The sequence below is a fragment of the Choloepus didactylus genome, chromosome 6 (genome assembly GCF_015220235.1).
Source record: "Choloepus didactylus isolate mChoDid1 chromosome 6, mChoDid1.pri, whole genome shotgun sequence".
NCBI lineage: Eukaryota > Metazoa > Chordata > Mammalia > Pilosa > Megalonychidae > Choloepus > Choloepus didactylus.
The window spans coordinates 110,044,813-110,059,407 of NC_051312.1; the positions used below are offsets into that span (position 1 = coordinate 110,044,813).

The 14,595-nt window shown below is 46.6% G+C and overlaps 1 protein-coding gene across 1 annotated transcript; it reads right to left on the minus strand.

Annotated features, from left to right (window-relative positions):
* Positions 1–1,659: 1,659 nt before the first annotated feature.
* GPR83 (G protein-coupled receptor 83) lies at positions 1,660–12,437 on the minus strand. Its single transcript, XM_037841355.1, has 4 exons — positions 11,977–12,437; positions 9,828–9,953; positions 7,447–7,580; positions 1,660–4,831 (listed from the first exon to the last, which is right to left on the minus strand). The coding sequence occupies exons 1-4, from the start codon at positions 12,361–12,363 to the stop codon at positions 4,216–4,218; spliced, it is 1,263 nt and encodes a 420-aa protein (XP_037697283.1). The 5' UTR covers positions 12,364–12,437; the 3' UTR covers positions 1,660–4,215.
* Positions 12,438–14,595: the final 2,158 nt, after the last annotated feature.

Consider the following 14,595-nt stretch of genomic DNA (forward strand, 5'->3'; position numbering starts at 1 on the left):
AATTCATTTTTAGTTTAATATAGATATGGGTGGTTACCGATAGAAACATTTATAGATATGTTAGTACGCAAGATAGTATATGCACACATATTTCCTTGCTCTATCAGCCAAGAGGCCCTAGAAGCAATAACACCCAGTAGTAATGACCACACCTAACACCCAGATTTTGGTTTCTGATACCATTCTCAAATAAAAGGAACTAGAGCTCTATGGAGAAAATGCTGAATCTAGGACTTGAGAGAGAAATACACAAAATAATCCTTGAGCACCTTGTAGTACCAGAAAGTAAGTAGTAAAACCCCACATGGAAGGGGGGTATGTTAAAGGAACACAGGAGCCAACTGAAAGAGTTCCCAATGGCCAAAACTGGAACAAATTGAACAAAAAAATAAATTAGTGTTGGATATCACCAAAGTATAAAATAAATATCCATGGGCCCATATTGATATAAATAAGGGAGAAAAAAACAAATCTCTTATGCAGAAGGATGCCAAACAATTTACCCAGCCACTTCAGCCTCGAGGAGGTGGAACATAACTGTTCACTCTTAAGTGTGTCCTGTGCATAGTGACTTCCTTCAAAAGAGAACAGTGTGAAAATGGGGGTGGGAGTGGGGAGTAACTTTACAGTGGAAAAGCCTGACAAACACTACCCCAGCCAGGTGGTCAAGGATAATATCACAGGGATAATTCATGTTGATAGTATGTACCCTTGACCTGCTGGGATGAGAATGGCATCCCAGTGTAATCATGAGAAAAACAGGCTAATCCCAATGTAAAGGACACTCTTTGAGACACCTGACCTGTACTTCTCAAAACTGTTGAGGCCATAAAAACGAGAGTCTGAGGAACAATTATCTTGAGGAGCCTACAGTGACATGACAATTAAATGTATTATGGTATCCTGGATGGAATCCTGAAATAGGAAAAAAAAAAAAAAAAAAGACACTAAGTAAAAACAAAGGAAATTTCAATAAAGTACAGGCTTTAGTTCATAATAATACATCCATATTGGTTCATTAATTGTGACAACTATACCGTACTAATGTAAGATGTTTATAATAGGGGAAATTATGTATGGGCATATGGGAGCTCTCTGTATTATCGTCACAATTTTTCTGTAAATCTAAAACTATTATAAAACAAATTAATTTTAAAATACCATAAGACCTGTCCAAGCTTCATCTAGGGACAGAGGAAGATTACACCAACGAATAAATTTTAAAATAGTGATGGACGCCAAGAAACAGAGTTTGATTAAATGATGAGACAACTCATCCAAAATTCAGGGGAAAAAAAAGGATGTAACTCAATCCCTGGTTCTTAGGAAAGTTAACAGGTGTTTTATACCAAAAGAAATTTTTCATAAATCAAGGCAATTTGGAGAACATTGGATTCTAAAAAGTTGATTCTTTTCTACACACCTGTCAGATTCTTTAAAGTGCTAATCTCTAAGAGGGGGCCATTTTCCACATTTAGCTGTGTGATTTTCAGGAAGTCACTTAAGTTTGCTGTGCACACACTCAGTTTCCTCATGTGCAATGGAGGGATAATAATGACCACATTCGAGACTGTCTGAGGGTGAAAGAAAGCACTCTTAGTCCTGTTCTTCTCCTTCATCTATCATTTTAATCTCAAATTTTCTTCAGGGTTCAGCAAAACATCCCCTATTTACAATTTTCTGTGAAATCTTTTAAGGCTAATTTCCTGGGCTTTGAATAGCATCATTCAGATGAGTCAACATACCTGCGACGGCAGAGGGGATTTGGCACTACACTAAGTCAGGCGTTTTTGGACCAGACTTTTAACCTCTCGATGTTTGAGTTTCCTCATCTGTAAAAGGCAGGGTTTGGGGTAGATGATCTCTGGGCTCTCTTAGCCTAATCCATGTTGATTCCTACTTCAAAGGTTACCAAATAGGACGAAATCACCAATCCAAGAGGCACACTCCACACACCCCAAATGTATTTTCTTAAGACTGAAGCAATTTTACAGTAAAGGACTCTTTACAGCCCACTGGGGAAAACTCAAGCTTTATGAATTTCACATTCACAAATACAAATCACTGTTGCCCTAAGCACACAGTGTCCACGAGGAGTGAGGCGGTCGGGGTGCTGACAGTCTATCTGCAGGGAGACCCAGACTAAATGGGCCATCCACAGGTCCCCCTCCCCACTAGCACCACCAGAGAAGGGTCTTCTCCATGCTTTGGCAGTATTTCCAGACTACCCACCTTCCACTGTCCCCCACCCCACAAAAGAGGAACAAAGAGAAGGTTTCCCTGTGATTTTGAGAGCCGGACAAACTTTCTGTATCCCCACTGCCTCCTCTCACTCTTTCACAGACTTTCTACGGAAGCATTAGGAAGAAACCATTGGCTGCTTCTTGACACCACAAGAGACTATAAGCACAAGTATACTGTCATTGGCACAAGAGCAATTTGGCCAGAAAATCCATTTGAGGATCCCTATGGGCTTAAAAGGCTCTCTCTGCCCCCATGAAAATCACTTCTTTACCTGCTATTCAAAAGACGGTTTTTTAAACTTTCTATCTTGAAAAGTGTCAAACGTCCTCATAGTGAGAAGAATATAATAAGCCCCCACATATCATCACCAGGGAAGAAGATGACATGGCCTTGTTCAGTTTCGATTAGCAGCCAAGAGGTAGGAGTGATCCTTGAACAAACTCCTTCCTCCCCAGACCTCAGTCTCCCATTCAGCCCCATAACCATGGTTTGCTTTTATGTTTTTTCAGATGCTAGAAGGAAACCTGCCATCAGCCTGAGAGTAGCAGATGTTTAGGGCTTGTGAATTAAGCTCGATCCTGTCTGACACTTCTCTCTTCTGGGTGACACAGTGAATCACTCAGGACCAGATGGAAAGTGATGAAAACATTCAATCTCTGGAATGAGATTTCTATGGCAACTTGGGTCCTTATGGAATATCACCGTTCCAGAAGCTTCTCTAAGTGACAGGTGAGGCCCTGACATCCCAGCCTCCAAGGCCATGTTGACGGTGAGTCTTCTTTCCGAACTGGTTTGAAGACACCTTATTTTCCAGACAACACAGAGAAATGGCCTGTCTAGACAGGTTGGGAAGATGAGGTATCTAAGCACAATTATTTCCAGCATGTTGGAAAGCCTGTTCCCTCATCTCCTTTGAAAAGCAGAATAATTTTTCACCTCCTCTTGTTTCTATGTGATTGCAGAAGAGAAGGAATTATGCCTTCTGGCTGAGTTTTGTCCCCTGGCTCATCATGATGACCACTCTCTGAGAAGGGCCACTTCAGCCAGGCCTTCCTGAAGGGTCTAGGTCTGTCAGACCAGTGATGGTCTTCACCTTGGGTTCCCCTCCCACTTCTTTTTCCAATTCTTCTTGTGGACGCTACTCTCAGGAGAGGGACTCTGCCATGCCTGTTTCCTGCTTATCATTACAATCCAAATGGAAAACTGCAATTCAAAATGAAAAATATAAAGCCCTGACACAGAAGTGGAGGAAAAAGTTGCAAATAAATTCACAGCACATACAACGAGAAATATGCCATTATCACAAATTGGTCGGATAAGGCAGTGATTTTTATTTTCTTCTTTATGTTTTTCTGAATTTTTCAAAGTTTTAATAATAATTTCTTCTGGTAAGAAAAATGCAATAATTCCTCTTTGTTTTAAGAACCCAAATTGGTCCCTTCTTTTCTTGTCCATGGTCAGGCCAGCGCAGGATCATGATTGATCTTGATCCAACTACTTTAGAAAGCAAGGCATGAAAACCTCAGCACCAGCTAGCCTTTCACTGGCCCATGAACCTTTCGAATGCAGAGCTCTGGGTCTGCCACACCCAAAGTATGACTCAGGGTTCCTTTACAGATGCTCAGCGGCAGGGAAGAGCTGTACAGAAGCCAGTTGCCTGACAGATGGAGCAATAAATGACTAAGCAACCATCAGGGCTGAAGTTGTCCCTGGCTCTCTCACTCATGGAACCAGGGTGATCCACTTCACAGCATTTCTTAGACCATAATATTTACACATGTACTGGGTTAGTAGTTGCCCTGCAGTTTTCACATCAAATGGGGCTGGGAAGCTGGGCAGAGTTTTCTAGAAACTTGAGAGTCCTATAGCTTCTGTGTGACCCGTTTCTAGCACTGTTAAGGTATGAGAGCACAGGCCATCTCTTCAGGCTCTTTTCCAACCTCAGCTGGAAACAGATCCCTCCCCCTGCCTCTAATTTACTGCCACAATGGGCTTCACGGAGGACAGGTCTGTCTTCCCAGACTGGAGATGGGAGGAGGGCAGGAGGTTAATGGCCCTCCGGCCATTGCTCTTCTCTGTCCACGCTACCCTGAAGGCAGCAACTGGGGAGGGCAGCGTGTCCTCCTGAGGCTTGGGCAGCCTTTGGCACACGTTCAGAAGTGCCTTCAGCTCAACCCTGAAGTTCTCATTGAGCCAGCAGTAGATGAAGGGGTTGTAGCAGGTGCTGCTCATGGCAAACCAGTGGAAGGCAAAGTAGATGGCGTTGTTGGTGTGAATGACCTTGCTGGACAGGAGGAGGACATAGCAGTTGAGGGGGAACCAGCAGAGGGCAAAGAGGACCACCACCAGCATAAGCATCTTGATGGTCTTCTTCTTCTTGCGCCGCAGGGCGAGGTACTGCTCCGTGGTCACATCGCCGATCGTGTTGCACAGCCACAGCTTCTTGGCCACACGGGCGTAGGCCACGGAGATGATGAGGAGGGGTAGGATGTAAAGCAGGATGAAGGTGGCCAAGTCCAGGTACTTCCAGAAGAGGTCAGCTGGCTCAGGGAAGTCTGGCAGGCACAGGGAGCGGACAATATCCTCGCTGGGCAGGAGACACAGAGAGAGGGAGAGAGAGACAGAGAGAAGCAAGTGTGGGAAAGTCCCATCCCAAGAAGCACTGGACTCTCCTTTCACTGGGTTCCTGGTATATCCTTCTGTTATAGCATTTTTTTAATGCTGTAGTCTGACTATCTGACCAAATCTCTGGTTCCCCACAGGGCTGGGAGCTCTTGAAGATAAAGAATTGACTTGAATGATTGTATAACAATGGCGCTTACAAGGGGTGACAGTGTGTGTGAAAGCCTTGTGGATCACACTCCCCTTTATCCAGTGTGTGGATGGATGAGCAGAAAAACGGGCAAAAAAAAAAAAAAAAAGAAAAGAATTGACTTGAATCTGTCTGTGTCCTCTTAACCTTATATTATTCCTAGCCCATAGCAGAGACCTGATAAATATTTGTTGAGTGAATGAATGAAACACTAGTGTTCCTGGTCTTAGAACCAACTCATCCTCAGAGTGCCACAGATTCATGAAATGCTGGAATTCCCCATTGTACTTACTACCTACTCCTATTCCAGAGGGGAACTAAGCAATGGATCAAAGAAATGACAGGATTGGAGAATGTGAATGGCAAAGCCTGAACTAGCCTATTATTTGTACATTCTGCCACTAACATAATAAGTATTTATTTTTATTTATTTTTTAATTTTATTCATTTTATTTGTATATGTCAAAATATATTTTTATTTCCAAAATAGTGGGTTTTGCAACTAGTTTCATGCAGAAACAAGGTCTGCTCAATACTACCAATAAAATCAATATAGCACAGGAGCTGTTCAGTTTTAGATACAAAGTATAAATAACCTAAATACAAAACACTAAAATGTCAGAAATATGCGTTTAATCATCCTTCACAGGCATTCAAACTTCACAAATATTATCCTTAGCATGCCTAACTGTTTTGCAACCAGAACATGTTGCAATCACTCAAACTGATCAATTATATGTATATTTTATCTCCATAAAAGACATGGAAACTCTCTATATTCAGACCCACCATGCATACAGTTCAAATGTAACTAAAAATAAAATTCCCACAACTATCCTTGCACTTTTAAAAATCAAGAATCCTGAGCTTGGTAATCAGAGCACAACCAATAAGTATTTATTTTATATGGAATGCATCTGTAGTCCTCTTCAACTTTTTAGGGATGTCCATGTGATGTATTGCTTGTTATATATGCTGGTGGCCATCACTAGTGAAAGTAAGAGAAAACCCTCTTGGCATATATATATATATATATATATACACACACACATATTCCCACATCTATAAAGGCAGATGGGGAGCCCGAATGCTGGATGATCTGAGTATTTGATTCATTCCAATATCCTAGAATTCGTGAAAGGGGCACCTATAAAGTAATTGAAATCATCCTCCAGTGCTTCAAGGCTTATGTCACAGGAATGCGTGCATGTGCGTGTGTGTGTGCACATGCGTGTGTATTACAGACAGGGCAGTGTATGGCTGTTGTACCAAATGCTGGCAGCTTCCCTTTACCAGTCTGGAGTGCCGGCAAGTAACAGCTGTCACTGGTGATCTCCGGAGGACTACCCTAGAGCCACTGAAGACGCTTCACCCAGATACACAGGAGCCAGCGTGGCTGGAGTTCCCCTGTCCTGCAGGGGACCCTGGAAACAGGGGCTCACAGAGGGAGGACTTTTTAAGCTCCGCTGCCTCAGGGCGGGGAAAGCTGCCTTATCGTTTGTGCTCCAGAACTCCCTGTGGGCCGCGCTGCAGCGTCACCCGAGACCCCAGCCTGCCGCGGCCTCTCCCCCTTCCCTGTCCTGCTTCCCACGCCCCCACCCACTACCCTGGAGCACTTCCTTAATAAATCCCTTGCACACTGTGCCCATATCTCAGCGACTTCTTCTAAGGAACCCTAACTAAAACAATACAAAATGATGAAAATCTCTCTAAGATCATTCATTCATCCAGTAACTATGTATTGAGGGCAGACTACGTAGAGACAGAAGGCTAGGTGCTGGGGTAGTAAAATCAGAAACAGGGCCAGCCATCCACAAACTTCCAGTGTGTCAGGGATGGCAGCCTTCGTGGCACAATGAGTGCCTAAAGAAAACATGAATGCTTGGAAAGAAAGAAATTTTCATTCTATGAGAGAATAATAAAGAAACCTGAGCCAGAATGGAGGGGGAGAGGCAGTGAGTCCTGCCTCATGCATGTTTCTATTTGTAGGTTGTGTGACAGACTTTAAACATCGCTCATTTTAAACGCGGCCTTGGTGGTGTTAAATCTCAGGCTGTGTGAGTGCAGGCCCCCTAGTGACAGAAGCTGGTAACTGTCGCCTGGCGCTTGCAGAGAAACTGGAAAGAGAAAAAGGAGGAAACTAAAGTTGTTGAGAAGAGAGCTAGTGAGAAGGCAGAAAAAATCAAGAGGACACACACAGACCCAGAAGCAGCAGGACAGGAGAGAGGCAGAGAGAACGGATCAGGGAGGCAGGTAACTCTCAAGCAGCGTCATTCCCAGAAGCCCAAGATGTGCATTCAAAGCTTCCCTTTGTTGAGGACCCAGTCAGTGCGTGCAGCAATCTCCTCCGAAACCCCAGGCTGCTCCCGACTGGCTAGTCTGGACCTCACCTGTACTTGAAGGTAAATAATTTCTGGCAGATAGCGTGTGGGAGTGAAAAGAACGTAGCCATGGTCCAGATGACAGCGATGTAGATGATGCCTTTTGTGATTGAGATCCGGGGCTTCAACGGATGCATAATGACCTGGAAAACAAGCAAACAGTGTCCTAGGCTGAAGGGGTTTAGAAGCAAATGAGAAATCTGCACAACACAGCGCACTCATCCTTGTCCTGCAAGGCAGGTCCGGATTACTCAAGCACCCCTGACAGGCATTACTGAGCCCCTGAGCTGCACTGGGCAGCTGCAAGGGTTTCCAGCCATGCCCTGCCCCACAGCCCACCTCAGGGGACAGAAAGTGTCATCTGGACTCACAGAAACCAGGCAGTTCAAATGCCTCTTGCCAGCCATACCCAGGCAGAACCAGGGCGTGGTGAGAGAACTGGGGAGGGTCTGCTTGCCCGGCACCCACACCACTGCTTTCGACAAGCCCATGGTCACCCCCACCTCAGGATCTGACCGTGCCTTCCCAGGTTCTAGACCACCTAGGTTCTGAAGTGCTCTAAGAGGGTCTGAGGATGACAAACATGGAGAGGAGTCCCTCATTCCTTATCATGGGAAGCTGCATCAACATTTATTTGGAAGTTCACAACACCATTTATGAAGGCTGGGACTAAAATCGCATGGGGGTCCAGCTTTCACATGCCTATACTAAAGCTGGCATTATAGGCTTCAGGCTGAAATGCATCTTGGAATTGTTACTGTATGTCAATGAATTCTCCTAAGTGGTTTATATAAAGTCTTGGGAATTTAAAAACACCCTCATTTTAAGACTAGAATCATTATTTCTTGGAAAAAGCATTTTGGGGTAGATGAGTCCAGGGTCAGGGGAGAGAGGTCATGGAGAGCTTTGTCTGACTCACCATGTCATTGCATGACACTCTGGGCATTCTGGCTATGTCCTGAGGATTTCATTTTTTTCTCCCAAACTTTCCTCCCAACTCTTTCAAATCTTTATAGGAGAAGGTGACCGGGCTTTAGATGTTGCCCGGCGCCTTTCCCTCTGGATGATGCCATCTCTACCCCTCATGCCCCTTCTTTGGTTGCTGACGGGAGTCACAGCCTGGTCAGAGATCCTACATGTGGACGCCGTTGGCTTTGGGACAGGGTCTCAGGGCCTCACAGCAACAAGGTCAATGTAGACTAGACTCACCCACCTATTCTTCAGACCCCCCTTTAGCCCCAAGGGTCAATTCTTAGTCAGTGTGTTACATGGAGATTAAATGGAGCCCTAGACCAGGTAAAAGTAAGCCAGAGCCTCTCATATCGAATTAGGGGAAAAGGCCAGGAAAAGGCAGGAAATATTTACGTGTACACTTTTTGCATTTTTCATTAAAACATCTGCAATATAAATAAAATTGACTCATAAAATGATGGTATTTCAGGGATACAGAGAGCTCAGTGTTCGTCTGGTGCCAGTCCCCTAGCCGATGCACGGATTCCCTCTAAAACATCCCTATCGAGTTATCGTCCAGACACTGCTTAACTGAGGCTGCTGAAATGAGACATAGTACCTCGCCAGACAGCCCTGTCCACCTTTGGATATGTTATTAGAATCTTCTTCCTCATTGGCTCTGCATCTTTGAAACCTCCTACTCCATGACCCTTGTCTCACTCTTTGGTGCTGTTCAGGATAAATCTCATCTCTCTTTGTGCTCGTGGCCCTTCTGATACTGGCCTTGTAGGCTCCCTAGTGTCTTCTCTAGCAAAGGGCCTAGTGATCAGAGCATGGGCTTGGAGCCAGGCAGCCTCAGTCTAGTCCTAGCGTCATCATGCACCAGGCATGTGAACTTGGGAAGGCGACATATGCAATTTTCTGAATCTCCCTCCCTTGATCCAGCAGGGGTCTAAGCATAACACCAGTTGGTTGAGTTAACAGGCACAAAGTACCTGGTGTGGAGCTGCCCTCCCCCAGGGTGGACACCTCAGTCCTCCCTGGTTCTCCTCACCGGGCCGGCCAGGTGCTTCCAACAGGTGAGACGGCACCCTGCTCCTGCCACCGCACACCCCAGAATGTTTTCTAGGGTTTTTGTGTGTGTGTTTGTGATTTTCCAGGTTTGCTTTTCTACCCCCTGAACAAGCTCATTAATTTCCACAGCAGAAAGTCTGTAACATCCAAAGTCTTCACTGGAACAACAAATTGGGAGTAACTGTTTTGTAATGCTAAAGACAAAGGAATTGATATCCTTATTCAAGTGCTCATAGTCATCAAAAGAAGACAAACATGCTAATTGAAAAATGGGCTAAAACACCCTGTCTTGAGAGCCCCTGGCAACCCCGTGGAAAGGAAAGACAGGGAAGGAAGGACCGAGTGTTGCGGGTAGGTGCCCTCACCTGGTGGCGGTCCACGGCAATGGCGGTCAGCGTCAGCGCCGAGACATGCAGGGAGCAGTACTGGGCAAACCGGCTGACGTGGCACATGCCCTTCCCGAACACCCACGTGCTGTTCACAAAGCGGACCTGCAACGAGCCCACAGAGGTCAGGAGACTCACGGACTTGACCCTGATGTCCACCCACAATGGTCTCTGAGGAGCTAGCCCTAAGGAGGCCTCTCCCCAGTCCTCCCTTCTTCCTCTCTATGCTGCTGAGATGTGGGTCACACATGATTTTCTCTAGCACGCCTCATTCTCATTCATTTAATTAATTCAACAAATCCTGATCATGCTGCTGGGGCCAGACCCAGGGCTGGGTGCCAGGAGAGCTTGCAAAGAATGTGGCCTTTAGAGTCATATTTCCCACCACTAGTGGTTGCTAGCTGTGTGACCTTGGTAAGGGATATAACCTCTCTGAACTTCAATTTCCTCACATGCCAAAAAGAGGGCTCAGAAAGCTCTACCTTAAAGATTTATTATAAGAATTAATTTTTTTAAGAGTCTGTAAAGGGGTGGAACACAGTATCTCACAGATTGTTAGAAAGCTGTCGTTAGAAATAAATAGTAGTTATTTTTATTAGTAATAATAAAATCCATTCTTTGCCCATATGGAGTTCAGAGTAATGGGAGAGGCATATCTGAAAACTCACATGTGTGTTCTGTGCTAGCATATCTTGGCTAAAGCAGGTCTTGCAACTCATCACCTGGAAGAAGATCTAGGGACTCGGAGAAATGGGGGTAGGGTGAGGGAGGGGGAATTTTCTCCAGTGTGGAGAGGAGACAAGCTCACAGGACATTGTGTGGCCCTCAAAAGTCCTCATCCAACATCATCCACAAAAATTTGCTCACTAAATTAGTACTTGAGCAACTCCTGTGAGTAATGCTCCATGCCCGAGAGAAGTCAAGCATGGATTCTGATTAAGGAGCTTCCAGTCTGGGCAGAGGAGGACTCAAGAACCTGGATACAAGACAAAATAATCAACGGTCTTACAGAACATTGATTATTACCAAGTCCACAAACAAAGGACAAAGGGGACACAAGGTGAGGAAGGGGGTGAGGGCAGAGACTCAGAGGTGATAGAGGGTGAGCAAGCCAGCATGAGGGAAAGAGTAGAGCACAGTGGTTTACAGTATAGTTTTTGCCACTGATAGCTGTTACCTTGGCAAGGTGCTTAGGCCCTCTGAGCCTCAGCTTCCCAATCTGTAAAATGGGCTAACTCTTTCACATGATTGTTATGAAAATCAAACTAGATGATACCTGAAAAGTACTTGACACTGCTAACTGCTATTTGAGATATGCTTTAAAGAATAGGTAGGATTTGCATATGTGGGGATGAGAACTAAAGACATCTGTACTGGATCAGAACACTTATAAAATTATACAGAGAAAGCCCTGGGGACCCCTTGGAGCCAATAAAAAAGCAAACAAACAAAAACAAAAAAAACAAAAAAAAAAATGTGTCTTCCACTTTGAACTCCTTCCTGATACCTTTTGACATGTGAAGTCCCAACAAGGAAGCTGATCCAAATATTCAATCAAACCACTGGTTGGTTAAGTTTGACCCAATACAAAATTAAGCCCAGCTGCCCTAAACCCAGCCCTATAAGATGGACAAGCCTTCCTCTATCAGTAGGAGTCAAGCTAACTTCCTTTTTATGCCAATAAAAATCGTTTGCCATCCCTAGAACCCCAGAAGTTCTTGAAAGTGATGTGCCTTCCCTTGCTGTAGCAAAACTTCGGTGTCCCGAATAAAACGCTGTTCTCTGCAAACTCCACCCTGATTTGTCTTTCCCCAACAGAGAATTACAGACTGACAGAAAGACTGAAGACAACAGAGGAGAAAGTTGAGAGATGAGAAATTAGAGATAAGAGAGCAAGAGAGCAACCAGACTGAGAAAGATCCAAAAAGGGAGATAGAGATAGAGGCAGAAAAGCCAGACGGAAAGAGCGGAGGGAGGGAGAGAGGCATGCACGGACACACACACACACTCACACACCCCGAATGTCAGAAAGACAAGGGCAAGCAGGAGGAAGAGTGGGGAGATGAGAAATGAGAGATGAGCCCGAGACCAGGGCAGCCTGAGCCAGCGGGATGGAGCCGCGCCTCACCAAAGTGAAGGGGGTGTTGAGGAGCGTGATCATTATATCGGCGACCGCCAGGTTGACGATGAAGAGGCTGGTGGCCGAGTGCATTCGCTGGTTCTTGAAGATGACATGACAGACCAGGACGTTCCCAAAGAGCGAGAAGATGATGATGAAGGAGTAAGCCACGATGAGCAGGGCTTTCACCGTGGGGTTCTGGGACTCGGCCCCGTACCGCCTGCGCCCCACGAAGTTCTGCCAGTCGGAGAAGGTGTAGTTGTTCCAGGGGAAGAAGTGCGAGGCGTTGGGGACGGCCAGGGCCGCTCCCAGGCTCTGGTTGTCGGCTCGGCCCTCGGGGCGCCCGGCGGCGCGCACCGAGTGGAGGAGGCAGAGCAGCAAGAAGGGAGGGACCATTTTGCAGGAGCTGCTCCTCTCCCGGGGCTCCCGCGGTCCTGCTGTCCCCGCCGGGCTCGGTGGGCAGATGGGTGCGCGGAGGAGAGGGCGCCGGGCTGTCCCGGGGAGGGAAACCGGCGCCCGGCGGAGCGCGGCGCCTGCCTCCAGCCCCCTCGGGTTTTGTTTCAGCACTTTTATATCTCTGCTCCCACCAGGCTGCTAACGTGCGCCTTTGCCTGTTGGGCAGCGCAGCGCCTCTGCCGGCGACGGTGACGCGCTCCGGCTCGCTCCCCCACGCGGCGGCGAAGGCACGGCTGCTCCCCTACCCCAGCCCGGCTCCCACTCTGGAAATAAGACTCCGAGGGGGCTTCGGAAGCTGCTTTTACAAAACGTACACACGTTCACGTGGTTTTTGCTTTAAGCCTCTTATAATCGTAAAGGGAGCGGGCAGGCAGGTGGACGAAGCCCGTGGGGGAAGAGTTGGGAATATGTGGGGTCGCACTGCAAAGACTGGGTCTGCTTGCTCCAGGCAGCTACCTGTGCAAACACATCGATAAATTCCTCTTGTGTCCATCTGGCACTGTTTCTATATCGAGGTGGATCACTGAGTCCTGGCCCTTGGGGTATGAGATGAACAGTGAAATAGAGACTTTAGGGTTTCTCCAAGCTCCTTTAATATCCGGATTTCAGATGACTTGAGGCCTTCCGGGGTTTTTGTTTCCCGTACTGTTTCTCTGACAGCCCCAGGAACACAAGGTGGAGGGCTCTGTTCTTCAAGGAAACTGTTCAAAGCTGTTCTCCTACAGGATCAGAGAGTAAAAGGAGCTAAGGAGCTTAACTATATGCCCACTTCTTGGGTAGAAGCGAGTTTTTCTGCCAGTGAATTTTTTGAAGTTGTGTCTGTAAGGGATATTACTATCCATGCTGTTTTTCATTCCCCACCTCCAACTCCTGGAAATCCTGATATCCTGAAAAATTCACCTGTTATCACGGCTGCTGTGAAATCTCTCCCAGTCACCCTTCCTTTGCCACCCACTGCCACCTTTTGGTTAAGACATGGGTCCTGGAATCAGGGTCATTTCCCAGCTTTGTCACCTCCTAGCTTTGAAATCCTAAGTTATTTAACCTTTCTGGCCTTGGTTAAAAATTTCCCTTTTCCAGAGATCCCTGTACGGAATTCCCATGTCACTGTTCTCTGGTGCAAGACATGCAGCCTTGAGCTTCTCATATTTAGTCCGCTCTCCCCTATTCTAATGGCAAAACCTATATAGACTCTTTGTATTGCATCATTTCACCTTGCTAAGCAGTGCCCTTGGGCTGGGACCCAAAGCTCAGGGAACTCTGAGGCGTCCACTTGGCCCCTAGGAAACCCACACCTTTGCCCTCCCCAAACCTGGAAAGAACAGGCCTCTCCCTCCAAAGTCTTCTCTCTTCCATGGGCCATGAGGAGAATCTCCAGCCACCTCTCGCCTTGAACCTTTTCCAGGAAAGGTAGGCATCAGCTTCTGCACCCCCTCGAATTCCAGGAGCACAGCTCAAGCTCTCCTGTTACCTAGATAAATTAGCAATCAGAAAATGGTTTGATAAGGGTCCTCACAGTCAAAGAAACAAGGTGCATGTACCCAGATTGGAGTCAGGGAAGTTTCTCAGAAGAAGTGACAGTTCAGCTCAGTCTTAAAGGACCAGCAGGAGAACTCCGGACCATGGCAGAGGAGGCAGAGGAAGGAAAGTGCAGTATTCCATAAGGAAGGAATAATGGTAGGTGCAAAGACATTGAGGTGAGTATGGGTGTGACGTAACAACTGCAAGTGCTTTAAAGTAGCTAGAGTGTGGCATGCAAGGAGATGAGTGGAGAGAGAAAGCTGGAGAGGTGGGCAGGAGCCAGGACTGGAAGGGCCTCATAGGTCAAGCTGAGGCTTTGAACGGTTTCCTGAGGGCAGTGGGAATTCAGGGAAGGGTTTTAGGTAGGGGCTGGCAGGATGCGGTTTGCCTTTTGTAAAGAACACTGTAGTAGTTGAGTGGAGAAAGAGGGGCTGTGACATGAGGCAGGAGATCTGAAGGAGCAGCGGGAGCCCAAGCCCAGGTGCTGGCAGGTAGAGGAGCAAGGGTGAGGGACTGGAGGATGAGAGAGAGGAGTCGAGGACGGCTGCCCAGTTTTCAGTTTGGTTGAAGACAAACACACACATGCACACAAGATACACAAAGGATCCTCCTTTAACCTCAATCCCTCCTACAACTTTCATCTTATCATGA